At 37.0% G+C, this 25,918-nt stretch overlaps 1 protein-coding gene across 11 annotated transcripts in view; it reads left to right on the top strand.

Annotated features, from left to right (window-relative positions):
• CEP63 (centrosomal protein 63) overlaps positions 1 to 25,918 on the top strand; it is an 85,853-nt gene that overhangs the window by 32,861 nt on the left and 27,074 nt on the right. For 10 of the 11 annotated variants that reach the window (XM_061194637.1, XM_061194643.1, XM_061194639.1 and 7 more), the window contains one exon: positions 7,864 to 7,977. In XM_061194637.1, coding sequence (XP_061050620.1) covers positions 7,864 to 7,977 — 114 coding nt within the window. The remainder of the gene's footprint in view (positions 1 to 7,863; positions 7,978 to 25,918) is intronic. The other variant, XM_061194635.1, reaches the window with a different exon arrangement.

The following is a 25,918-nucleotide window of genomic DNA, read 5'->3' as shown; positions in this document are numbered from 1 at the left end:
ATTTTGGAGATTAATCCTTTGTCCGTTGATTCGTTTGCAAATATTTTCTCCCATTCTGAGGGTTGTCTTTTCGTCTTCTTTATGGTTTCCTTTGCTGTGCAAAAGCTTTGAAGTTTCATTAGGTCCCATTTGTTTATTTTTGTTTTTATTTCCATTACTCTAGGAGGTGGATCAAAAAAGATCTTGCTGTGATTTATGTCAAAGAGTGTTCTTCCTATGTTTTCCTCTAAGAGTTTTATAGTGTCCGGTCTTACATTTAGGTCTCTAATCCATTTTGAGTTTATTTTTGTGTATGGTGTTAGGGAGTATTCTAATTTCATTCTTTTACATGTAGCTGTCCAGTTTTCCCAGCACCACTTATTGAAGAGACTGTCTTTTCTCCATTGTATATCTTTGCCTCCTTTGTCATAGATTAGTTGACCATAGGTGCGTGGGTTTATCTCTGGGCTTTCTCTCCTGTTGCATTGATCTATATTTCTGTTTTTGTGCCAGTACCATATTGTCTTGATTACTGTAGCTTTGTAGTATAGTCTGAAGTCAGGGAGTCTGATTCCTCCAGCTCCGTTTTTTTCCCTCAAGACTGCTTTGGCTATTCGGGGTCTTTTGTGTCTCCATACAAATTTTAAGATGATTTGTTCTAGCTCTGTAAAAAATGCCATTGGTAATTTGATAGGGATTGCATTGAATCTGTAGATTGCTTTGGGTAGTATAGTCATTTTCACAATATTGATTCTTCCAATCCAAGAACATGGTATATCTCTCCATCTGTTGGTATCATCTTTAATTTCTTTCATCAGTGTCTTATAGTTTTCTGCATACAGGTCTTTTGTCTCCCTAGGTAGGTTTATTCCTAGGTATTTTATTCTTTTTGTTGCAGTGGTAAATGGGAGTGTTTCCTTAATTTCTCGTTCAGATTTTTCATCCTTAGTGTATAGGAATGCAAGAGATTTCTGTGCATTAATTTTGTATCCTGCAACTTTACCATATTCATTAATTAGCTCTAGCAGTTTTCCGGTGGCAGTTTTAGTATTCTCTATGTATAGTATCATGTCATCTGCAAACAGTGACAGTTTTACTTCTTCTTTTCCAATTTGTATTCCTTTTATTTCTTTTTCTTCTCTGATTGCTGTGGCTAGGACTTCCAGAACTATGTTGAATAATAGTGGTGAGAGTGGACATCCTTGTCTCGTTCCTGATCTTAGAGGAAATGCTTTCAGTTTTTCACCGTTGAGAATGATGTTTGCTGTGGGTTTGTCATATATGGCCTTGATTATGTTGAGGTAGGTTCCCTCTATGCCCACTTTCTGGAGAGTTTTTATCATAAATGGGTGTTGAATTTTGTCAAAAGCTTTTTCTGCATCTATTGAGATGATCATATGCTTTTTATTCTTCAGTTTGTTAATGTGGTGTATCACATTGATTGATTTGCGTATATTGAAGAATCCTTGCATCCCTGGGATAAATCCCACTTGATCGTGGTGTATGATCCTTTTAATGTGTTGTTGGATTCTGTTTGCTAGTATTTTGTTGAGGATTTTTGCGTCTATATTCATCAGTGATATTGGTCTGTAATTTTCTTTTTTTGTAGTGTCTTTGTCTGGTTTTGGTATCAGGGTGATGGTGGCCTCATAGAATGAGTTTGGGAGTGTTCCTTCCTCTGCAATTTTTTGGAAGAGTTTGAGAAGGATAGGTGTTAGCTCTTCTCTAAATGTTTGATAGAATTCACCTGTGAAGCCATCTGGTCCTGGACTTTTGTTTGTTGGAAGATTTTTAATCACAGTTTCAATTTCATTACTTGTGATTGGTCTGTTCATATGTTCTGTTTCTTCCTGGTTCAGTCTTGGAAGGTTATACCTTTCTAAGAATTTGTCCATTTCTTCCAGGTTGTCCATTTTATTGGCATAAAGTTGCTTGTAGTAGTCTCTTAGGATGCTTTGTATTTCTGCAGTGTCTGTTGTAACTTCTCCTTTTTCATTTCTGATTTTATTGATTTGAGTCCTCTCCCTCTTTTTCTTGATGAGTCTGGCTAATGGCTTATCAATTTTGTTTATCTTCTCAAAGAACCAGCTTTTCGTTTTATTGATCTTTGCTATTGTTTTCTTTGTTTCTATTTCATTTATTTCCGTTCTGATCTTTATGATTTCTTTCCTTCTGCTAACTTTGGGTTTTGTTTGTTCTTCTTTCTCTAGTTTCTTTAGGTGTAAGGTTAGATTGTTTACTTGAGATTTTTCTTGTTTCTTTAGGTAGGCTTGTATAGCTATAAACTTCCCTCTTAGAACTGCTTTTGCTGCATCCCATAAGTTTTGGGTCGTCGTGTTTTCATTCTCATTTGTCTCTAGGTATTTTTTGATTTCCTCTTTGATTTCTTCAATGATCTCTTGGTTATTTAGTAACGTATTGTTTAGCCTCCATGTGTTTGTGATTTTTACGTTTTTTTCCCTGTAATTGATTTCTAATCTCATAGCATTGTGGTCAGAAAAGATGCTTGATATGATTTCAATTTTCTTAAATTTCCTGAGGCTTGATTTGTGACCCAAGATGTGATCTATCCTGGAGAATGTTCCGTGTGCACTTGAGAAGAACGTGTAATCTGCTGTTTTTGGATGGAATGTCCTATAAATATCAATTAAATCTATCTGGTCTATTGTGTCATTTAAAGCTTCTGTTTCCTGATTTATTTTCATTTTGGATGATCTGTCCATTGGTGTAAGTGAGGTGTTAAAGTCCCCCACTATTATTGTGTTACTGTCAATTTCCTCTTTTATAGCTGTTAGCAGTTGCCTTATGTATTGAGGTGCTCCTATGTTGGGTGCATATATATTTATAATTGTTATATCTTCTTCTTGGATTGATCCCTTGATCATTATGTAGTGTCCTTCCTTGTCTCTTGTAACATTCTTTATTTTAAAGTCTATTTTATCTGATATGAGTATAGCTACTCCAGCTTTCTTTTGATTTCCATTTGCATGGAATATCTTTTTCCATCCCCTCACTTTCATTCTGTATGTGTCCCTAGGTCTGAAGTGGGTCTCTTGTAGACAGCATATATATGGGTCTTGTTTTTGTATCCATCAGCAAGTCTGTGTCTTTTGGTTGGAGCATTTAATCCATTCACGTTTAAGGTAATTATCGATATGTATGTTCCTATGACCATTTTCTTAATTGTTTTGGGTTTGTTTTGGTAGGTCCTTTTCTTCTCTTGTGTTTCCCACTTAGAGAAGTTCCTTTAGCATTTGTTGTAGAGCTGGTTTGGTGGTGCGGAATTCTCTTAGCTTTTGCTTGTCTGTAAAGCTTTTGATTTCTCCATCAAATCTAAATGAGATCCTTGCCGGGTAGAGTAATCTTGGTTGTAGGTTCTTCCCTTTCAGCACTTTAAGTATATCATGCCTCTCCCTTCTGGCTTGTAGAGTTTCTGCTGAGAAATCAGCTGTTAACCTTATGGGAGTTCCATTGTATGTTATTTGTCATTTTTCCCTTGCTGCTTTCAATAATTTTTCTTTGTCTTTAATTTTTGCCACTTTGATTACTATGTGTCTTGGCGTGTTTCTCCTTGGGTTTATCCTGTATGGGACTCTCTGCGCTTCCTGGACTTGGGTGGCTATTTCCTTTCCCATGTTAGGGAAGTTTTCAACTATAATCTCTTCAGATATTTTCTCTGGTCCTTTCTCTCTCTCTTCTCCTTCTGGGACCCCTATAATGCGAATGTTGTTGCGTTTAATGTTGTTCCAGAGGTCTCTTAGGCTGTCTTCATTTCTTTTCATTCTTTTTTCTTTAGTCTATTCCGCAGCAGTGAATTCCACCATTCTGTCTTCCAGGTCACTTATCCGTTCTTCTGCCTCAGTTATTCTGCTATTGATTCCTTTTAGTGTAGTTTTCATTTCAGTTATTGTATTGGTTATCTCTGTTTCTTTGTTCTTTAATTCTTCTAGGTCTTTGTTAATCATTTCTTGCATCTTCTCAATCTTTGCCTCCATTCTTATTCCGAGGTCCTGGATCATCTTCACTATCATTATTCTGAATTCTTTTTCTGGAAGGTTGCCTATCTCCACTTCATTTAGTTGTGTTTCTGGGGTTTTTTCTTGTTCCTTCATCTGGTATATAGCCCTCTGCCTTTTCATCTTGTCTATCTTTCTGTAAATGTGGTTTTTGTTCCACAGGCTGCAGGATTGTAGTTTTTCTTGCTTCTGCTGTCTGCCCTCTGGTGGTTGAGGCTATCTAAGAGGCTTGATGGGAGCCTCTGGTGGTGGGTAGAGCTGACTGTTGCTGTGGTGGTCAGAGCTCCGTAAAACTTTAATCCACTTGAGTGTTGATGGGTGGGGCTGGGTTCCCTCCCTGTTGGTTGTTTTGCCTGAGGCAACCCAACACTGGAGCCTACCTGGGCTCTTTGGTGGGGCTAATGGCAGACTCTGGGAGGGCTCACGCCAAGGAGTACTTCCCCGAACCTCCGCTGCCAGTGTCCTTGTCCCCACGGTGAAACAGAGCCAGCCCCCGCCTCTGCAGGAGACCCTCCAACACTAGCAGGTAGGTCTGGTTCAGTCACCCCCAGGGTCACTGCTCCTTCCCCCGGGTCCTGATGCGCACACTATTCCGTGTGCACCCTCCAAGAGTGGGGTCTCTGTTTCCCCCAGTCCTGTCGAAGTCCTGCAATCAATTCCCACTAGGCTTCAAAGTCTGATTCTCTATGAATTCTTCCTCCCGTTGCCGGACACCCAGGTTGGGAAGCCTGACATGGGGCTCAGAACCTTCACTGCAGTGGGTGGACTTCTGTGGTATAAGTGTTTGCCAGTCTGTGAGTCACCCACCCAGCAGTTATGGGATTTGATTTTACTCTGATTGCGCCCCTCCTACCGTCTCACTGTGGCTTCTCCTCTGTCCTTGGACGTGGGGCATCCTCCTTGGTGAAGTCCAGTGTCTTCCTGTCGATGATTGTCCAGCAGCCAGTTGTGATTCTGGTGCTCTCACAAGAGGGAGTGAGAGCACGTCCTTCTACTCCACCATCTTGGTTAATCCCTGAAAAACTGACTGGCCTCATTTTAAATTCATGGTCACTCACCTCAAATGGGTCCTCATGCTGCCCAGAATCATATTATATTTCCCCTCACTCTCCTACTTTCCATAATGACTGTTTCATACTTTCTCTTTTCTTGAATTTTCAACACTTTGCCCCACATCCTCACTTTTGGGGATGATCTTTCTTTCTATTTCATTGAGAAAATAGAAGATAATTTTCACAAACTTCCAACCTTGTGTCTACCTGCCTATTTGCAACTGCACCCATATACTCTGCCTTCCTGCTAGAGGGACTGTCCATGCTCTCCCTATTCCCTACCCACGACATCACTCTAGAAATGCTCCTCTCTTCTGCATCTTCAGGTTTTTCCTCCCTCCTGGATATTTTCCACCAAACTTCCCCCCTCTTAAATATGCAAACTTCCCCCCTCTTAAATATCCTTTCTTGACCTCTCTCTTCATCCTCTGGATACTGCCCCATTTTTCTCCTTCATTTTATAAGTAAACTACTTTAAGTACCTATACTTGTCTCCAGTTCCTTTCCTTCCATTTTTCTTACACCCACTCAGTGAGGCTTTTGCCCCCTCTCTCTGCAGAAGCTATCTGCATGGAGGTCACCAGTGACTTCCCCATTACTCAAGCCTGTGGCCAGCCCTCATCTTCCCCATCCTGTCTGCAACATTGGACCCAGCTGGTCTCCGTCCTCCTTACAACTCTTTCTGGATTTGGCTTGGAGAACGATTGCACTTTCCTGGGTTTTCTCCTACCTTGTTTGCCACTCTTTCTCAGTCTCTTTTGTTCCCCAACCTTTTAGCATTGAAACACCTTACGGTTGTGTCATTGTACTCTTCTTTTTTTTGTCTAGGCCCACTCCCTTGGTGATATCATTCAGTCTCATAGTTTTAAGCATTGTGTATATGTTGATAATTCCCACATTTGTATATCTAGTCCTGACCTCTCCTTTTTGCTACAGAATAATTTGCAACCTCCTGTTTCACATCTCCAATGTCTAAAGCTGTCTCAAACTTGACATGTCCAAAATAAAGGTCCTGATTTTTTTCTCTTCCATCTTCCAGCACCATTTCTGTTTTAGTTAATGGCAACTCCATTCCTCAGATTGCTCAAGCCTAAAAACCTTGGAGTCACCCTTGATTTCTCTTTTCCCAGCACAATAGCCAGAATGATTCTGTTGTAATGTAAGTCAAATCATGTCCTCTCCTGTACATAAGCCTTCCAGTAGCTTCTCTTAAAAGACAAAGTTATCATAATGACCTACGTAGTCTCACCGCCTGTTAACTCTGACCTTTCCCTTCCTTTTTTTCCTTTTACTCACTTATTCCAGCCACACCAACCTCCTTGCTCATCCTTGAACATACCAGGATGCTTCCACTTCAAGGCCTTGTACTTGCTGTTCCCTCTTCCCAGAATAGTATAACTTCATCCCTGTCTCCCTTGGTGTTTACTTAAATGTTACTCAATGTGGCCACTCCTTTTTAAAATTGCAGCCCCCAACTCTGAGCACTTCATGCTCTGTTTTCCCCAAAACAGGTACAGTTGGCCTTCTGTATCTGTGGGTTCCGCATCCATGGATTCAACCAACCATGGATCTAAAATATTCTGGGGGAAGAAAATTCCAGAAAGTTCCAAAAAGCAAACCTTGAATCTGTCATGCGCAAGCAACTATTTACACAGCATTTACATTGTATTTACAACTATTTACATAGCATTTACATTGTATTAGGTATTATAAGTAATCTAGAAATGATTTCAAGTATATGGGAGGATGCGCATTGGTTATATGTGAATAATACACCATTTTATATAAGGGACGTGAGCATCTGTGGATTTTAGAATCTGCAGAGGCCTGGAACTAGTTCCCCACAGATACTGAGGGGTGACTGTATTACTATCTAATGTACTGTACAATGAATGTGTTGCCTATCTCCCTCCAACTGAGTGGGGCTAGAATTTTTGTTTTGTTAAATACTGTATCCCCAGCACCTAGAACAGTACCTGGCATGTATATGGTAGAAATAATGAATAAGTGAGTATCAGCTGGTGAACAGTAATTACCCTAAGCTAGCATGAGACTTCTGGAGTTGAGGCTCCTGGAGGACAGTGATGGAAAGACTGAGTTTCCTTTCCCTTTGGTTTGCCTCATTTTCATAAATACTGGGCTCATTTTCTTGATCATGCAACTTGAAGTTACTATTGATCCATCATTAATTTTGAACTGTTTGGCTTTGGGTTACAGATATCTGTTAAAATTTAATACAGATATTTCTTGTTATTCATGTCTTTGCAGTTCTGTTGAGATAATAAAAATTTGGATATCAAAGGATACTGTGTTAACTGAATCTATTTGGTTCCTGAGTTTTAGACACTGATAAGAATTGGGCTGCCCAGGGATTTATCTGAAAATTTAGTTGAATCTGTTCAGTTCCTGGGTTTGGATGTCAAGAATTTGGGCAGTGAGGGATATCTGTAATCATATTTTGAAATTTTCATTATCTTAGCATCAGTTTTCTGAAAAATCACTAAAAAAATTATTAGCAACCCTTAGGTGGCAGCAGATCTTTGAAAATCATGAATCCAGTATTTAGCATCTGTGTTTCATACTCTTCACCATTAGGGTGTTAAATTTAGAAAGACAGATCTCCAGAGGCACAGTATGTAAGGAATTTAGTATTACTCTATAGTTCTATCAGCTAAGTGAGTAATGGGGCTCCTGCTGTGGAGAAAGGTGCATGTGTACCCAGGGACCTGGGGAAAAATTAAAGTAAAAGTGAATCTGGAAAGTAGTGACAGCAAGGGGAAGCACTTAGAAGTTAAGTACCTTAATTGCCTCTTCAGGAATTTCGTCAGAAATCACTGGACTGGGAGAAGCAGCGCTTGATTTATCAGCAACAGGTATCTTCTCTGGAGGCACAAAGGAAGGCTCTGGCTGAACAATCAGAGATAATTCAGGTAAGTTTAAGACATTTTGGGATAATGAGAGGCAGAGAGGTTTTGATTAAATTTGAGCTAGCTTAATGCAGTGCGCATGTGCTCACCATGTCCACCCATGTCCCCACTCCCTCTTGCTCCCTTGCTTGCTGCTTTCCTCAGCAGTTCCTAACTCCTCACTCGTGCTCTTTCTTGCTCTCTCACTCTGTCGCTGTCTTGCATTCTCATGCTCACTCCACACTCACATTTGTTTCACTCTCCTAATCTCGGTCTCTCCCTCTCTCCTTTTCTCTTTCTACCCCTGCTCTCTCTGTCTCCTTTTCCATTTCTTTCTGGCTCTGGCTTACTTATTCTGGCTGTTTCTGGCTCTTGCCTTGGTTCCACTTCTGTCTGTGTCTTGTTCCATCTCTGATAGTTCGGGGTGCCTTGGCTGAGGTCCCTCAGCCAGGGAGCTTCGGCCAGTCCACCTGTTTGGACACAAATATTGAAAGATTCACGCTAGCTAAAAGCAGTATCTTTGTGGCAACAGAAACACTTCTTAGAACACTACTAGAAACTGTTTTTTAATGAAAAAGTAATGGCTTAAACAAAACAAAAAATTAGCTACCTAATTTAGGAACTTTCTTCTTAGAACATATTCAGTTTGTTTGCTTTTTCAATTAAAAACCAAGAATAAAAGGGAAATGAAAATAGAGGGTAATGAATATTTGTGACCATCTTCTGTGTGCTAGACACTGTCTCAATGCTTCTTCTAAATGTAGTTATCTAGAATATATAGTTATATGTTATCTGTTTAATACCATGATAATTTGTCAAGGTTGGTAGTTATCTCAGTTTTATAGAAGAGAGAATTACTGGAGAAGTTAAGAGAGCTAGAGAGAAGCTCTAAAAAAAATTTTTTTTAAGAAACAATCTGTATTATTTGCTGCTCTAAGTCTCAGTAATATATTGGCTTTTAATCATCCCCCCTGAAATATCAGCAGGCTAGTAAGCTACCACAAATGGCTCTGCTGTTAGTGAGTCTACTCAGAATGGCAAGAGGGGCCCACAGCAATCTCAAGGAACAAAATTACTTACTAGGCTGCAGCAAGCTATGCAGCCAGAGTGGGCCAGTAAAATCCTGGATGTCTAGACCAGCATTTTTTGGCCTGAATGCTAAAGCACTGTATAAACATAAATAGCTATAAGATATTGTAGGCTTCAGATTGGCAAAATAGAAAATTGAGTCCTACTTTTTAAGTTCTCAATTATTCATCTATGTAGTATGCTTATTGTTGATTGTAGATCCTTTTTTCAAATTACTATTGTGATTACTCAGCATAATTAAAGCTTCATTGTTAGTAAAAATGAGATTTTTATTTACTATAATTTAGCTGGGGCTAGAGTAAGATGCCTTTAAAAAGCCAACGTTTGTTTTCCCTACTTAAAGGTATTAGAATTATTCTTCTGATAGTTTTCTTTAAACTAAAACTGCTCTGATTAAGTAAAAAATGTTACTTATATTTCTTTCTCCCTTGTGGTCCTCATTTAAAAAATTTTTTTTAAATAAATTTCTGTATACTCATTACCCAGCAATAATAGTTATCATTTTGCCAGTCTTTTAAAAAATTGTGGTAAAAAGCATTAAAACTTACCATCTTAACCATTTTAAAGAGTACAGTAGTGTTAACTATATGCCCCTTGTTGTGTAACAAATCTCTAGAACTTTTTCAGCTTGCAAGACTAAGACTCTTTGAGCAACAACTCATTTTGCCAAATTTGTTTCATCCTTCCCTACTTTTTACTTTTGGCTGGAATATTACAGAGCAAATCACAGACATTGTCTTATTTCCCAACAGATAGGACTTAAAAAAAATAAACATACCAGAGTCACATTAACAGACTAAATAACTTCTTAAATAATTTAATATCTAGTCTGTTCAGATTTCCTGAGTTGTGTGAAATAATGTCTTGGACTCCAGTTAAGGTTGAAACATTGCATTTTGTTGATATGTGAATCACCATTGAACAATAAAGGTAGAAAATCTTGCAGACTGGGTAAATGGATATCAACATCCACACTTCCCCCCAATTTGAAAAAAAATTTTGATGTAAAGTTTTTTCTTCTGTATTTTTTAACATCTAAAAGTGGAGTTCAGGGAATTCCCTGGTGGTCCAGTGGTTAGGACTCAGCGCTTTCACTGCCGTGGGCAGTTCAATCCCTGGTCGGGGAACTAAGATCCCTCAAGCCATGTGACCAAAAAAAAAAAAGTGGAGTTCAGAATAACTTCTCACTCTTTGAGTCATATATTTGCTTGATTTTTTTCTTTTAGTCAGCTATTAAAATGACATAATACATGTTCATTTTAGAAAAATGAGAAAATGTAGATGAAATGAGAATTAAATAAAATCACTCATAATTCCATCCTTTAGAGATTTACCATGGTTAACATTTGCGTGTAAATTTCTTCTGACTTTAATGTACATGTTTTTATGCCATGTACATTACATTCATGTACATTTGGTAGGAAAAACACTGTGTGTGTGTGTATGGGAAGAGAGGAATAGTTGCAAACTTAAAAAATTACTAAGAATGGCAAAATGTTGATAATTGTTGAAGCTAGGTGATGTATAGGGGTTCATCATCTTACTCTTTCCATATTGTATACGTTTGAAATTTTCCATAAAACATAATGTGAAAATGTAAATTATATGCTTACAATGTGACAAGCAGTATGCTAAGCACTTTATAATGCAATATTTTATTTAATTTTCACAAGTTAAAAATTTTCCTTTTTAAATACGACATGTCCATACATGTGAGTCATAATGATTGTATAGAAGTTCAGTCTACCATTAAATGTCTTAATTTATATAACCAGTCTTTTGTTGTGGAACATTTAGTTTTTTTACTTTTTCACTCTTATAAGTCGTGCATAGGTGAACATCCTTATTTAAATATTTAGGAGTATATGTCTATTTATTTTCTTAGGAAATGACCCTAGAAGTGAGATTGCTGCATCAGAGTAGTCGTACATTGTTAAAGATTTTAATATATATTGTCAAAGTACTCTTCAAAGGTGCATTGATACACACTTTCACCAACAGTGTTTGGGAATGTCCATTTCCTCACGCTTTCTCAATATTGTCCATTTCCTGCCACTCTCAGTATTGGGCACTATTATTTATTTTATTATTTTTAAAAATTTCTCCTACTTTTAGGCTTGTCTTTGTCAATCTGATAGGTGGAAAAAATGATATCTGATTATTTGTTTTAATTTGTATTTCTTTAATTATGAATGAGATTGAGCATTTTTTTCATCTACTTATGGCTATTTCCATTCTTTTGTAAATTATTTGTGTTCTTTTATTTGCTCTTTTTTTTTCTGGTTATTTTATTTATCAAAATCTGTTGTAATTTAAATCAGTAGAGATAATATTTTAAACTTTGTTAATTAGGAGAATACTTGCTTTCTATCAATTCAGCATATTTTTTCTTTCACAGCAATAAAATAAGAATGTCTAAATGTACAAAGCACTAATCACTCTGACATATTGTGTGGAAGAATGTATAGCAGTTCAAGTCACAATACACTGATTTTCAAAAACCAGTATATTTTCTTCTATTTCAATCAAGCATTAGAGCCTGAGACCCAGAAGAGGTCATAATGAAACCTTATCCAACCAAATCAGAACTAAAAAAAAAAATTTTTAAACCAATAATGCACTTTTGTAGCCTCTTAGCACAGTTACCAAATGCTGTTTACATACATTCAACATCTAGCTTACTGGCATGATTTTTTATAAAAATGAGAAACTTTTGAAGATATATGATTAGAAGGTACACAGATTGCATTACATTAAACACAAAGGCAGTGTGGTCCTTGTGGGAGTAATCAAGTCAGTACCCCCTGGTAGAAATGTTCTATAAAAATGTGTCATGTTGAAGCGTCAGTGTTTTCAGCCAATTATCTGTCCCTGATGTATTTCCTTGGAGTATATGATCTGTCAGGACTTCAGGTTTCTTAATTCAAAATATCTGACTGAATTTAGGTACATCTGGAAAGCAGCTGAAAGGGTTTCTCCAATAGTCTGACATCACAGAAAGTGGGTTGAGAAATCCCTCTCTTTACCTGAAGACATACTTGTTCTACTTCAGTCGTCAACAGCTCACAAAGGAAAAGAAAAAAAAACAATCAAAACTTCCCCTCACACACAATCCCACACAAGCTAAACAAAAACTACCCCCTCCCCCCATAAAACCCCAGCACCAAAGTGTCAGTCATTACTGGGAAATAGAACATACCCCTTGGATTCTCTGATTTATTAGCTGTTCAAATTTGAAGGACAGAAATGACCTTATGTCCTTGTGGGGAGGAGGGAGGACATGTTAATAATGACTATAGAGCCATTGAGAAAGTGCATTATCTATTACACAATCAGCTTAGAGCCCTGTCCTCCAACAGAGGTGGCCACAACTTCATTTAAATTCTTCGCTCATTTTTTTAAGTATATTTATATTTTACTATTTTGAAAGAGCTCTTCCTACATTAAATATATTAACTCTTTGCTGTTTCATTGCACTTGTGTGTGTTTTCCCAGTTTACCTTAATTCTGCTTAGTAATTTTTATGGAAATACAATTGTTTTATAAACAATTGTTTAGAATGACTTAATTCTATTAGTTTTTTCTTTAAGGTTTTTATCTTTGTTGTCATACTATAAATCCTTACTAAGCCAAGATTTCTTCTAATGCTTTATAATTTCTTCTTAATATATTTGATCTGAAAATTATTTTGGTATAAGGAATTTAGTAGGAATCTATATTTGTTTTTTTCCAAATGGTTATCCACATAATTTGTTGACTGTTACATTTTGAGAACTTTACAGAATGATTCTAAAATTCATATGGAAGGATAAATGAATAGTACTAGGCAACATTTTTAAAAAGAAGAGTAAAGGTGATGTTTCTTTTATCAAATATTAAAATGTATTAAATTTAAAAGTACAGTTGTTAAACAACATGACATTATTAGATGCAAAGATAGAATGATGGTTATATAAGCATAGGAAAATATCAGTATAGTCACTAAAACATAAGGTCATTTCTGTTTAGAGGTCGAAGAATCACTTGCTCCTTTCCCTCCTCAAATAATATAAGAGTGAAAAGGAAACATTCAGGGAAATCTTAGAGAACATAAGAACATTTGAAAAAAAAATTAAGAGTATTAAGCCAACACAGTGTAAAATATTTATCTTATTCATAGTATGTGAGAAAAGTAAAGGCTGCATTGTATATGTTTTCCTTTTGAAATATTTAGATGAGCTATGTGGTATTGTTCAAGTTAGTTTCAGATCCTCTGTTCAATTATATATTTATAGGTTTGAATATATGTTATATTTTTAAAAGCACCATTTTCCTTATGAGGAAAAGATGATCCTAACTCAAATGTTAATCTGTTGTCTTGGTAGAATTATCACAGAGTTAATTGAATTGGCTCAGACCTACTGTTTAAAAGTTTATGGTGACAGAGACACAACAGTGATAAGAAGGTCTTACTGGGAGCTGTACCATTAATGGGCTGGCTCTTCAAGCTGCTACTTAGTGGAAATACTGCAGAGCTGTGGCCTGCACTGACACATTTGGAGTTGACTCTGATGGGGAGCTTCATAAAAATTGATGCCTGCAGTGGCCATAACTTCATGTTGAGATCCTTTGGAAAATAAAAAACCCTTGTTGCTTTGTATCATATTCTTCTCAGTAATCTCACTATATGGAAAAGTTATTTTCTTGAAGTCCCAGGATTACATACCACAAAGCCAGGGGAGGATTTGTGTTCAACCCCCAATCCCCAGCCCTTTCCAAACTATTCTCACACTTTAGCTGCCCACCCTTGGTTTTTGTTTTTATCTCCATGACATAAATTGCTTTCTTAATTATTTCTTTACTTTTAACCACCTCTGTTGTGATTTGTGTTGTTGAAATAATTCTACCCACTCCACTAGAATAGTTAGGATGCTATATATTATATTAATAAGAGGAAACTCTGGTTTCTGGTTCAAAAAATTAGTGGCAGTGGTTAGTGGGAAAAAAAAGGTTTAAAAATATATTAGCCTTAAGATACCTCCAACACCAGATATTTAAGAGAAATAATCATTATTTTATAACTGGTTTATATCTTTATTTCTGACACTCTTCATATTGGAAGAGGTAGTCTTGAGATATTCTAGTGTAGCTCTGTCCAATAGAAATATGAGTCACCTATGTATAAAATTTTCTAGCAGTCACATTAAAAAGGTAAAAAGAAACGAAATTAATATATTCTATTTATCTCAGTTTATCAAAAATATTATCATTACATTTACGTTTTTAAAAAATTGAGTCTTTGAAATCCAGTGTGTATTTCACGCGTTGAGTACATCTCAATTTGGACTAGCCACAATTCAAGTGCTCAGTGGCTACGTGTGGCTAGTGACTGCTGTGTTGGCCTAGTGTATTCATTCTAGTTAATGAAAATTTAGAATTTGTTCTTGCAATGATTATGTAATTTTCACTATGCTTAAAAATGGTGTATTTGTATGTGATTGAAATACTGAATTAATTAAAGATAGGCTATGCCTGCCCACAGCAGTCATGGCCAGGCTTTACAGTCAGCTGGCCTGGGGACCAATCCCACCTACCAGTGTGCCTGCAGTAATTGTGGTCCAACCAAAACAGGAGGGCACACCCACACATCCACACAAGGGGATACCCCCGGAGCACTTGGCTGAAGATGTAGCTGATATACCTCATACATAGAAACAAACACAGAGTTAGGCAAACACAGAGGAGACAAAGGAATATCTTCCAATGAAAGCTAAGACCAAACCTCAGGGAAAGAAAACTGTATGAAGCAGAGATAAGCAATTTACCAGATAAAGAGTTCAAAGTAATAGTCATAAAGAATCTCCAAACTTGGGACAAGAGTGGATGAACTCAGTAAGAGCTCAAAGCGATAGAAAATATAAGATCCAGTCAGAACTGAAGAATACAATAACTGAAATGAAAAATGCACTAGAGGGAATCAAAAGCAGATTAGAGAATGTAAAAGAATGGATCAGCAATCTGGAAGACAGGGTAGTAGAAATTATCCAATCAAAACAGCAAAAAGAACAAAGGATTTTAAAAAATGAGGATAGTTTAAGGGATCCCTGAGATAACATCAAGCATACTATCATTGGCATTATAGGGGTTCTTGAAGGAGAAGAGAGAGAGAAAGGGACAGAAAACCTATTTGAAGAAATAATGGCTGAAAACTTCCGTAACCTGGTGAAGGAAACAGGCATGCAAGTCCAGGAAGCCCAGGAGGAGTTCCAAACAAGATGAATCCAAAGAGGCCCACATAAAGACAATATAATTAAATGTTAAAAGTTAAAAATAAAGAGAATCTTAAAATCATTGACACGTGTGTGTGTGTGCGCGCACGCACACACACACACACACAGGAACTAGTTATGTAAAAAGGAATCCCCCATAAGGTTGTCAGCTTATTTTTAAGCAGAAACTTTACAGGCCAGAAGGGACTGGCATGATATATTCAAAGTGCTGAAAGAAAAAAACTTACAACCAAGAGTACTCTAACTGGCAAGGTTAGAGCTTCAAAGGCTCAGAGGAGAGTACAGCAGCTGGCTTGCGGCAGGCAGAACAGAGAGAGACCAACACAGACAATCCTAGCTACCTCGCTGTACTCCCCAGATGGAGACATGTATCTGATGGTGCACGTGGGGGCTGGGTGCTGAAACTCGGGCTTCAGAGGACAGACCTGGGGAGAGGACTGGGGTTGGCTGCATGGAGATAGCCTGAAGGGGCTGGAGTGTTGGCCAGTCCACAACTGGGAGTGTGTGCAGGACAGAGCCCAGGTCCACTTTAGAAGCCCCATGGTTAACATGCATGCAAAGGGAGAGGTGGGGCCCCACGATAGGAGCCTCATTCTCAGCGTGCTTGCAGTGGGTATGGCTCTGCCTGTATGAGCTTTGGGAGTGTGCAAGTGTGGGAGGGTTGCCCACACATGGAAGCGGGGCTGAAATCTGAGCAGGTCTCCAGGGGCCACATGACTTTGGAAGCAGGGCTGAAATCTGAGCCATGTCTGGCGGCTTTGCAACTTAAGTGGATTTACGCTGAGGTGCCTTTGTAAGCTCATTGTTAGCGGGACATCAGAACAGATTACTGGTGCTCCTGTGGTTGGAGTGGGTCTGGAGTTAGCAGCTGTGAGCTTTGTGGGCAGGCACTCATGGAGCCAGGGCCAGGGTCTGCACTGATACTGTAGCTCCCATGGTGGGTCCAGGTACACAACTACTCGTGACTATGATGGGTCCCAGTTCCTGACATAAGTAGATCTGTGCCAGTGGATCTGTGCTGGTGACTTTGTGAGCACAGTGCCTGAGGACACCTGGTCCTACATTCCCACAGCTGAGGTGGGCCTGAAGGCAGTGTCAACAACAGTGTACTTTGTGAGCGTGCACAACGGGTGCCGGACAACACCACAGAGCGTACTTCCTGGTGGACAGCTCCTGCGGAGGAATACTCAGTGACTCCTCTCCCAGTGGAAGTGCTCCAGTCCCACCTACCCCACACTGCAGCTCACAAACAGATCTGGGGGCTTCTACTCCAACAACTGGGGAGAGACCCTGTTCCTGACAGGGCTTTGACAACCACAGAGCAAAGAGGAGGCCCCGCTCAACATCCAGTGCAGGCTCTGGTCACTACAACACCAATCACACCCTGTATCAAGGGGATAACAGCCAGCACACCCTGAGGAAAGACATGGCAGGCACCCATACTAAAAGCCCTTGCACCAAAAACATTAGACTCATGCAGGCCACACAGGGATGCTCCCATATAAGCACAACCCTTCAAGACCACAGTAGATAACTATTTCTCCTAAATTTATAGAGTCAGAGAAATATAAGGATAATGAAGAAGCAGAGGAACCACTCCCAATTAAAAGAACAAGGGAAATCCCCTGAAAGAATAAACAATGAAACAGACCTCTCCAATCTACCAGACCCCAAGTTCAAAAAGGAGGTAATAAAAATACTGAAGGAATTAAGAAAGGCTATCAATAGAAATGTAGATCACTGTAACAAGGTACTAGAAACTATAAAGAGGAGCCAATTAAAATTAGAAAACTCATTTGCCAAGATGAAAGCTGAACTAAAGGCAATAAATAGCAAACTAAAGCAGAAAAATGAATAAGTGATCTGAAAGATAGAATAATGAAAATCACCCAATCAGAACAGCAGACAGAAAGACAAATGAAAAAAAATGAAAGCAGTGTATGAGACCTATGGGGTAATATAAAGCATCCCGACCTATGCATAATACAGATCCCAGAGAAGAAGAAAGAGAAAAGGGGATCGAAAGTTTATTTGAAAAAATTATGGCTGAAAACTTCCCAAATAGAAAAGAAACAAGAATCTATAGAGAAGAGAAAATCACAATTGGAAAGTAAATCACTTAAATAAGCCAGTACATAGATTAAAAATTTTTCGTGTGTGTGAAAGTGATGATAACTACAATGAACAGCAGAAGGATAAACATGAAGATGTAAAAGAGGACATCAGGATCATAAGGTGTCGGGGAGGGGAGTAAGAAAATGTAGATTTTTTTTTCAAGAATGTGTTTAAGCCTATATGACTATCAGTCTAAAGCACGTATATAGTAGTGGGTTAACATACTTGAAAAACAGGGGTAACAACAAATCAAAAGCATACAGTAGATTCATAAAAACCAAACAAAAGAGAACTCAAGTATAATACAAAAGAAAACCATCAAACCACAAAAGGAAAAAGAAAAAGAAAAAGAGGAACAAAGAAGAAATACAAAATCAACTGGAAAATAAGGTTTAAAATGGCAATAAATACATATCAATCAATAATTACTTTAAATGTTAGTGAACTAAATATTCCAGTCAAAAGACAGAGTGTCAGACTGGATAATAAAACAAGAACCTACAGTATGCTGCCTACAAAAGACCCACTTTAGGGTGAAGGACGCACAAAGATTGAAAGTGAGAGGATAGAAAAAGATATTTCATGCAAACAGAATGACAAGAAAGCAGAGGTAACAATACTCACATCAGACAAGATTTAAAGGTCATAAAGACACTATATAATGATAAAAAGATAAATACAAGAAGAAGTTATTACACTCATTAACATATATGCACCCAATATAGGAGCACCTAAATACATAAAACAAATACTAACAGACATAAAGGGAGAAACTGACAGGAATATAATAATAGTAGGAGACTTTAACACCCCACTCATATCAATGGACAAGTCTTCCAGACAGAAAATCAATAAGGCAAGAGATCCTAATTGACACAATAGAACAGTTAGATTTAATTGACATTTTCAGGACATTTCATCCGAAAAAAAAAAAAAAAGACTTAAAATACACACTCTTTTCAACTGCACATGTAACATTCTCTAGGATAGACCACATACTAGGATGCAAAACAAGCCTCAACAAATTTAAGAGAATAGAAATTATTTCAAGCATCTTTTCTGATCACAATGGCATGAAACTAGAAATCAACCACAGAAAGAGAAACGAGAAAAAAAAAACAACGATTATGTGGAGACTAAACAACATGTTACTAAAAAACACTGGGTCAATGATGAAATCAAAGAGGAAATTTAAAAATACCTTGAGACAAGTGACAATGAAAACACAACCATGTGAAATCCATGGATGCAGCAAAAGCAGTTCTTAGAGGGAAGTTCATAGTGATACAGGCCTTCCTCAAAAAACAAGAAAAATCTCAAATAGACAACCTAACCTACCACCTAATAGAATTAGAAAAAGAAGAACAAACAAAACCTAAAGTCAAAAGAAGGAAGGAAATAATAAAGATCAGAGAGGAAATAAATAAAATAGAGATTAAAAAAACAATAGAAAAATAATAAAACCAAGAGCTGGTTTTCTGAAAGGGTAAACAAAATCAATAGACCTCTTGCCAGGCTCACCAAGAAGAAAAGAGAGAGGACCCAAATAAATAATATAAGAAATGAAGGAGGAGAAATAACCAATACTGCAGAAATACAAAAAAAAAAAAAAAACCCCATAAGGTAATACTGTGAACAATTATATGCTAACATATTAGACCACCTAGAAGAAATGGACAAGTTTCTAGAAACATACAGCCCACCAAAACTGAATCAAGAAGAAATAGATAATTTGAAAACCCCAATCACTAGAAGTGAAATAGAATCTATAATAAGCAAAAACAAAAAACAAAAACACAAAAACCCCTGCAAACAAAAGTCCAGGACTGGATGCCTTCAATGGGGAATCTACCAGACATACAAAGAAGAACTTATATCGATTTTTCTCAAACTATTCCAAAATAGAGGAGACAACACTCCCAAAGTCATTCTATGAAGCCATTATCACCCCAATACCAAAACCAAAGACAGTACCAAAAAGAAAATTACAGGCCAATATCTTTGATGAATATAGATGCAGATATCCTCAATAGAATATTAGCAAGCCGAATCCACCAACACATAAAAAAGGTGATACACCACAACCACGTTGGATTCATCCCAGGGTCACAAGGATGGTTCAGCATATGCAAATCAATCAATTTAATACACCACATCAACAAAAGAGAAGACAAATACCACAGGATCATCTCAATAGGTGCAGAAAAAGCATTTGATAAAATTCAATACCCATTCATGATAAGAACTCTCACCAAAGTGGATATAGAAGGAATATATTTCTACATAGTAAAAGCTATTTATGACAAACCCACAGCCAACACAATACTCAATGGTGAAAAGCTGAAAGCCTTCCTGCCAAAATCTGGAACAAGATAAGGATGCCCACTGTCACCACTTCTATTCAACATAGTACTGGAAGTCCTAGTCTAAACAATCAGACAAGAAAAAGAAAAGGTATTCAAATTGGGAGGGAAGAGGTAAAATTGTCATTATATGCAGATGACACAATACTATATATAGAAAACCCTAAAGACTCCACACAAAAACTACTAGAACTGATAAACAAATTCAGCAAGGTAGCAGGATACAAGATTAACATACAGAAACCTGCTACGTTTCTTTACACTAACAATGAAATATCAGAAAGGGAAAGTAAAAAAAAATCCCTTTTAAAATTGCATCCAAAAAAATAAAATACTTACAGATAAACCTGACCAAGGAAATGAATGACTTATTTTCTGAGAACTATAAAACTTTGAAAAAGGAAATTGAAGGTGATTCAAAAAATGGAAAGGTATCCCGTGCTCTTGGATTGAAAGAATTAATATTGTTAAAATGGCCGTACTACCCAAAGCAGTCTACAGATTTAATGCTATCCCTATCAAATTACCCATGACATTTTTCACAGAACTAGAACAAATAGTCCTAAGATATATGTGGAACCATAAAAGACCCAGAATTGCCAAAGCAATCTTGAGGAAAAAGAACAAAGCTGGAGCCATAACCCTCCCAGACTTCAGGCAATACTACAAAGCTACAGTAATCAAAACAGTGTGGTATTGGCACAAAAACAGACATATGGACCAATGGAACAGAATAGAGAGCCCGGAAATAAACCTCACACACCCACAGTCAGTTAATCTTCAATAAAGGAGGCAAGAATATACAGGGGAGAAAAGACAGTCTCTTCAGCAACTGGTGTTGGGAAAGTTAGACAGCTGCAGGTAAATCAATGAAGTTAGAATACCCCCTCACACCATACACAAAAACTCAAAATGACTTAAAGATTTAAATATAAGAAAATGACGCCATAAAACGCCGAGAAGAGAACATAGGCAAAACATTATCTGACATAAATCGTAGCAGTGTTTTCTTAGGTCAGCCTCCCAAGGCAATAGATAAAATAAAAAATAATAAAATGGGACCTAATCAAACTCAGAAGCTTTTGCACAGCTAAGGAAACCATAAACAAAACGAAAAGACAACCTATAGATGGGGAGAAAATATTTGCGAACAATGTAATCAGCAAGGCATTAATTTTAAAAATATAGAAACAGCTCATACAACTCAGTAACAAAAAGGCAACATAATCAAAAAATGGGCAGATGACATAAATAGACATTTCTCCAGAGACATACAGATGCCCAATAAGCACATGAAAAGATGCTCAACATCGCTAATTATTAGAGAAATGCAAATCAAAACTACAGTGAGGTATTACCTCACACTGGTCAGAATGGCCATCATTAAAAAGTCTACAAATAATAAATGCTGGAGAGGATGTGGAGAAAAAGGGACCTTCCTACACTGTTGGCGGGAACGTAAATTGGTGCAGCCGCTATGGAAAGCAGTATGGAGGTTTCCTTAAATACTAAAAATAGAGTTACCATATGACCCAGCTATCCCAATCCTGGACATATATCAGGAGATAACTCTAATTCAAAAAGACACATACCCCCCAGTGTTCATAGCAGCACTATTTACAACAGCCAAGACATGGAAGCAACCTAAGTGTCCATTGGCAGATGAATGGATAAAGAAGATATGGTGTATATATACAATGGAATGAAATAATGTCATTTGCAGCAGCATGCCATTTGCAGCAACATGGATGGACCTAGAGATTATCATACTAAGTGAAGTCAGAAGAAGACAAATATCACGTGGTATCACTTATATGTGGAATCTAAAATATGATACAAGTGAACTTATTTACAAAACAGAAACAGACTCACAGACATAGAAAACAAACTTATGGTTACCAAACGGGAAAGCAGGGGTGAGGGGAGGGATAAATTAGGGGTTTGGGATTGGCAGCTGTAAGCTACTGTGTATAGAATCAACAACAAGGACCTACTGTACATCACAGTGAACTCTTCAATATCGTGTAATAAACTATAATGGAAAAGAATATGAGAAACTATATATATATATATATATATATAAAATGTATATGTATAACCGAATCACTTTGCTGTACACCAGAAGCTAAGACAACATTGTAAATTAACTATCTTCAATAAAAAAATTGAAAAACTAATAAAATAATAAAATTAGGTAAGTGATACACAAAATAAATGTAAAATATGCCATCAAAAACAAAATAGGGAGTAAAAATTTAGTGCTTTTAAATGCACTCAAATTTAAGCAACCATTAAGTTAAAATAGGTAAGTTGTTACATATGAGCCTCATGGTAACCACAAACCAAAAACCTGTAACAGATACACAAAAAAGACAAAGGAATCCAAACATAACACTAAAGAAAGTCATCAAATTCCAAGGGAAGAGACTATGAGAAGAAGAAAGGAATGGAGAAGAAGTACAAAACAACCAGGAATTAACAAAGTGGCAATTAGTACATACCTATCAGTAGTTACTTTAAATGTAAATGGACTAAGTGTTCCAAAAGACAAAGGGTGGCTGAATGGATAAAAAAGGCAGAGATTCACCTACAGGATCTCGCTTCAAATCTAAAGTCTTGCACAGACTGAAAGTGAAGGGATGTAAAAATATATTCCACGCAAATGGAAACAAAAAGAAAACTGGAGCAGCAATACTAATATCATACAGAATAGACTTTTTATTTATAGGTTTATTCACTCATTAATCAAAAATTTAATGTTTAGTTAGGCGTAATAGGAGAAAGTGTTATAGAGGTGGATATAATTCCATCCCATTAAAAAATTTGCATGTACATTTTATTTATTTATTTATTAGTCATCAATTTTATGCACATCAGTGTATACATGTCAATCCCAATCGCCCAATTCATCACACACACACACCCCCACCGCGGCTTTCCCCCTTTGGTGTGCATATGTTTGTTCTCTACATCTGTGTCTCAATTTCTGCCCTGCAAACCGGTTCATCTGTACCATTTTTCTACGTTCCACATATATGCGTTAATATACGATATTTGTTTTTCTCTTTCTGACTTACTTCACTCTGTATGACAGTCTCTAGATCCATCCACGTCTCAACAAGTGACCCAATTTCGTTCCTTTTTATGGCTGAGTAATATTCCATTGTATATATGTACCACATCTTCTCTATCGATTCATCTGTAGATGGGCATTTAGGTTGCTTCCATGACCTGGCTATTGTAAATAGTGCTGCAATGAACATTGGGGTGCATGTGTCTTTTTGAATTATGGTTTTCTCTGGGTATATGCCCAGTAGTGGGATTGCTGGATCATATGGTAATTCTACTTTTAGTTTTTTAAGTAACCTCCATACTGTTCTCCATAGTGGCTGTATCAATTTACATTCCCACCAACAGTGCAAGAGGGTTCCCTTTTCTCCACACCCTCTCCAGCATTTGTTGTTTGTAGATTTTCTGATGATGCCCATTCTAACTGGTGTGAGGTGATATACCTCATTGTAGTTTTGATTTGCATTTCTCTAATAATTAGTGATGTTGGGCAGCTTTTCATGTGCTTCTTGGCCATCTGTATGTCTTCTTTGGAGAAATGTCTATTTAGGTCTTCTGCCCAATTTTGGATTGGATTGTTTGTTTTTTTAATATTGAGCTGCATGAGCTATTTATATATTTTGGAGATTAATCCTTTGTCCATTGATTCGTTTGCAAGTATTTTCTCCCATTCTGAGGGTTGTCTTTTCGTCTTGTTTATGGTTTCCTTTGCTGTACAAAAGCTTTGAAGTTTCATTAGGTCCCATTTGTTTATTTTTGTTTTTATTTCCATTACTCTAGGATGTGGATCAAAAAAGATCTTGCTGTGATTTATGTCAGAGAGTGTTCTTCCTATGTTTTCCTCTAAGAGATTTATAGTGTCCAGTCTTACATTTAGGTCTCTAATCCATTTTGAGTTTATTTTTGTGTATGATGTTAGGGAGTGTTCTAATTTCATTCTTTTACATGTAGCTGTCCAGTTTTCCCAGCACCACTTATTGAAGAGACTGTCTTTTCTCCATTGTATATCCTTGCCTCCTTTGTCATAGATTAGTTGACCATAGGTGTGTGGGTTTATCTCCGGACTTTCTATCTTGTTCCATTGATCTGTGTTTCTGTTTTTGTGCCAGTACCATATTTTCTTGATTACTGTAGCTTTGTAGTGTAGTCTGAAGTCAGGGAGTCTGATTCCTCCAGCTCCATTTTTTTCCCTCAATACTGCTTTGGCTATTTGGGGTCTTTTGTGTCTCCATACAAATTTTAAGATATTTTGTTCTAGTTCCGTAAAAAATGCCATTGGTAATTTAATAGGGATTGCATTAAATCTGTAGATTGCTTTGGGTAGTATAGTCATTTTCACAATTTTGATTCTTCCAATCCAAGAACATGGTATATCTCTCCATCTGTTGGTATCATCTTTAATTTCTTTCATCAGTGTCTTACAGTTTTCTACATACAGGTCTTTTGTCTCCCTAGGTAGGTTTATTCCTAGGTATTTTATTCTTTTCATTGCAATGGTAAATGGAAGTGTTTCTTTAATTTCTCGTTCAGATTTTTCATCATTAGTGTATAGGAATGCAAGAGATTTCTGTACATTAATTTTGTATCCTGCAACTTTACCAAATTCATTGATTAGCTCTGGTAGTTTTCTGGTGGCATCTTTAGGGTTCTCTGTGTATAGTATCATGTCATCTGCAAACAGTGACAGTTTTACTTCTTCTTTTCCTTTTATTTCTTTTTCTTCTCTGATTGCCATGGCTAAGACTTCCAAAACTATGTTGAATAATAGTTGTGAGAGTGGACATCCTTGTCTCGTTCCTGATCTTAGAGGAAATGCTTTCAGTTTTTCTCCATTGAGAATGATGTTTGCTGTGGGTTTGTAGTATATAGCTTTTATTATGTTAAGGTAAGTTCCCTCTATGCCCACTTTCTGGAGAGTTTTTATCATAAATGGGTGTTGAATTTTGTCAAAAGCTTTTTCTGCATCTATTGAGATGATCATATGGTTTTTATTCTTCAGTTTGTTAATGTGGTGTATCACATTGATTGATTTGCGTTTATTGAATAATCCTTGCATCCCTGGGATAAATCCCACTTGATCATGGTGTATGATCCTTTTAATGTGTTGTTGGATTCTGTTTGCTAGTATTTTGTTGAGGATTTTTGCATCTATATTCATCAGTGATATTGGTCTATAATTTTCTTGTTTTGTAGTATCTTTGGTTTTGGTATCAGGGTGATGGTGGCCTCACAGAATGAGTTTGGGGGTTTTCCTTCCTCCACAATTTTTTGGAAGAGTTTGAGAAGGATGGGTGTTAGCTCTTCTCTAAATGTTTGATAGAATTCACCTGTGAAGCCATCTGGTCCTGGACTTTTGTTTGTTGGAAGATTTTTAATCACAGTTTCAATTTCATTACTTGTGATTGGTCTGTTCATATTTTCTATTTCTTCCTGGTTCAGTCTTGGAAGGCTATACCTTTCTAAGAATTTGTCCATTTCTTCCAGGTTGTCCATTTTATTGGCATAGAGTTTCTTATAGTAGTCTCTTAGGATGCTTTGTATTTTTGTGGTATCTGTTGTAACTTCTCCTTTTTCATTTCTAATTTTATTGATTTGAGTCCTCTCCCTCTTTTTCTTGATGAGTCTGGCTAATGGTTTGTCAATTTCAGAATAGACTTTAAAACAAAGATTGTAACAAGAGACAAAGAAGGTCATTACATGATGATAAAGGAACCAATTCATCAAGAGGACGTAATACCTGTAAATATGCACCAAACATAGGAGCACCTAAATACATAAAGCAGACATAAAGGGAGATATTGACAATGATGCAGTAATAGTAGGGGGCTGTAACACCTCATTTACATGAATAGATATGTCATTCATACAGAAAATCAATGACACAGCATTGGCCTTAAATGATACATTAGACCAGATGGACTTAATAAATATATAAAGTATATTTCACCCCAAAACAACAGAATGCAGGTTCTTTTTAAGTCCATATGGAACATTCTCCAGAGTAGATCACGTTAGGTCACAAAACAAGTCTCAGTAACTTTAAGAAAATTGAAGTTATAT

Source organism: Eubalaena glacialis, chromosome 6 (genome assembly GCF_028564815.1).
Source record: "Eubalaena glacialis isolate mEubGla1 chromosome 6, mEubGla1.1.hap2.+ XY, whole genome shotgun sequence".
Lineage (NCBI taxonomy): Eukaryota > Metazoa > Chordata > Mammalia > Artiodactyla > Balaenidae > Eubalaena > Eubalaena glacialis.
Note: the sequence above shows the minus strand (reverse complement) of the source record. Positions and strands in the feature narration are given on the sequence as shown.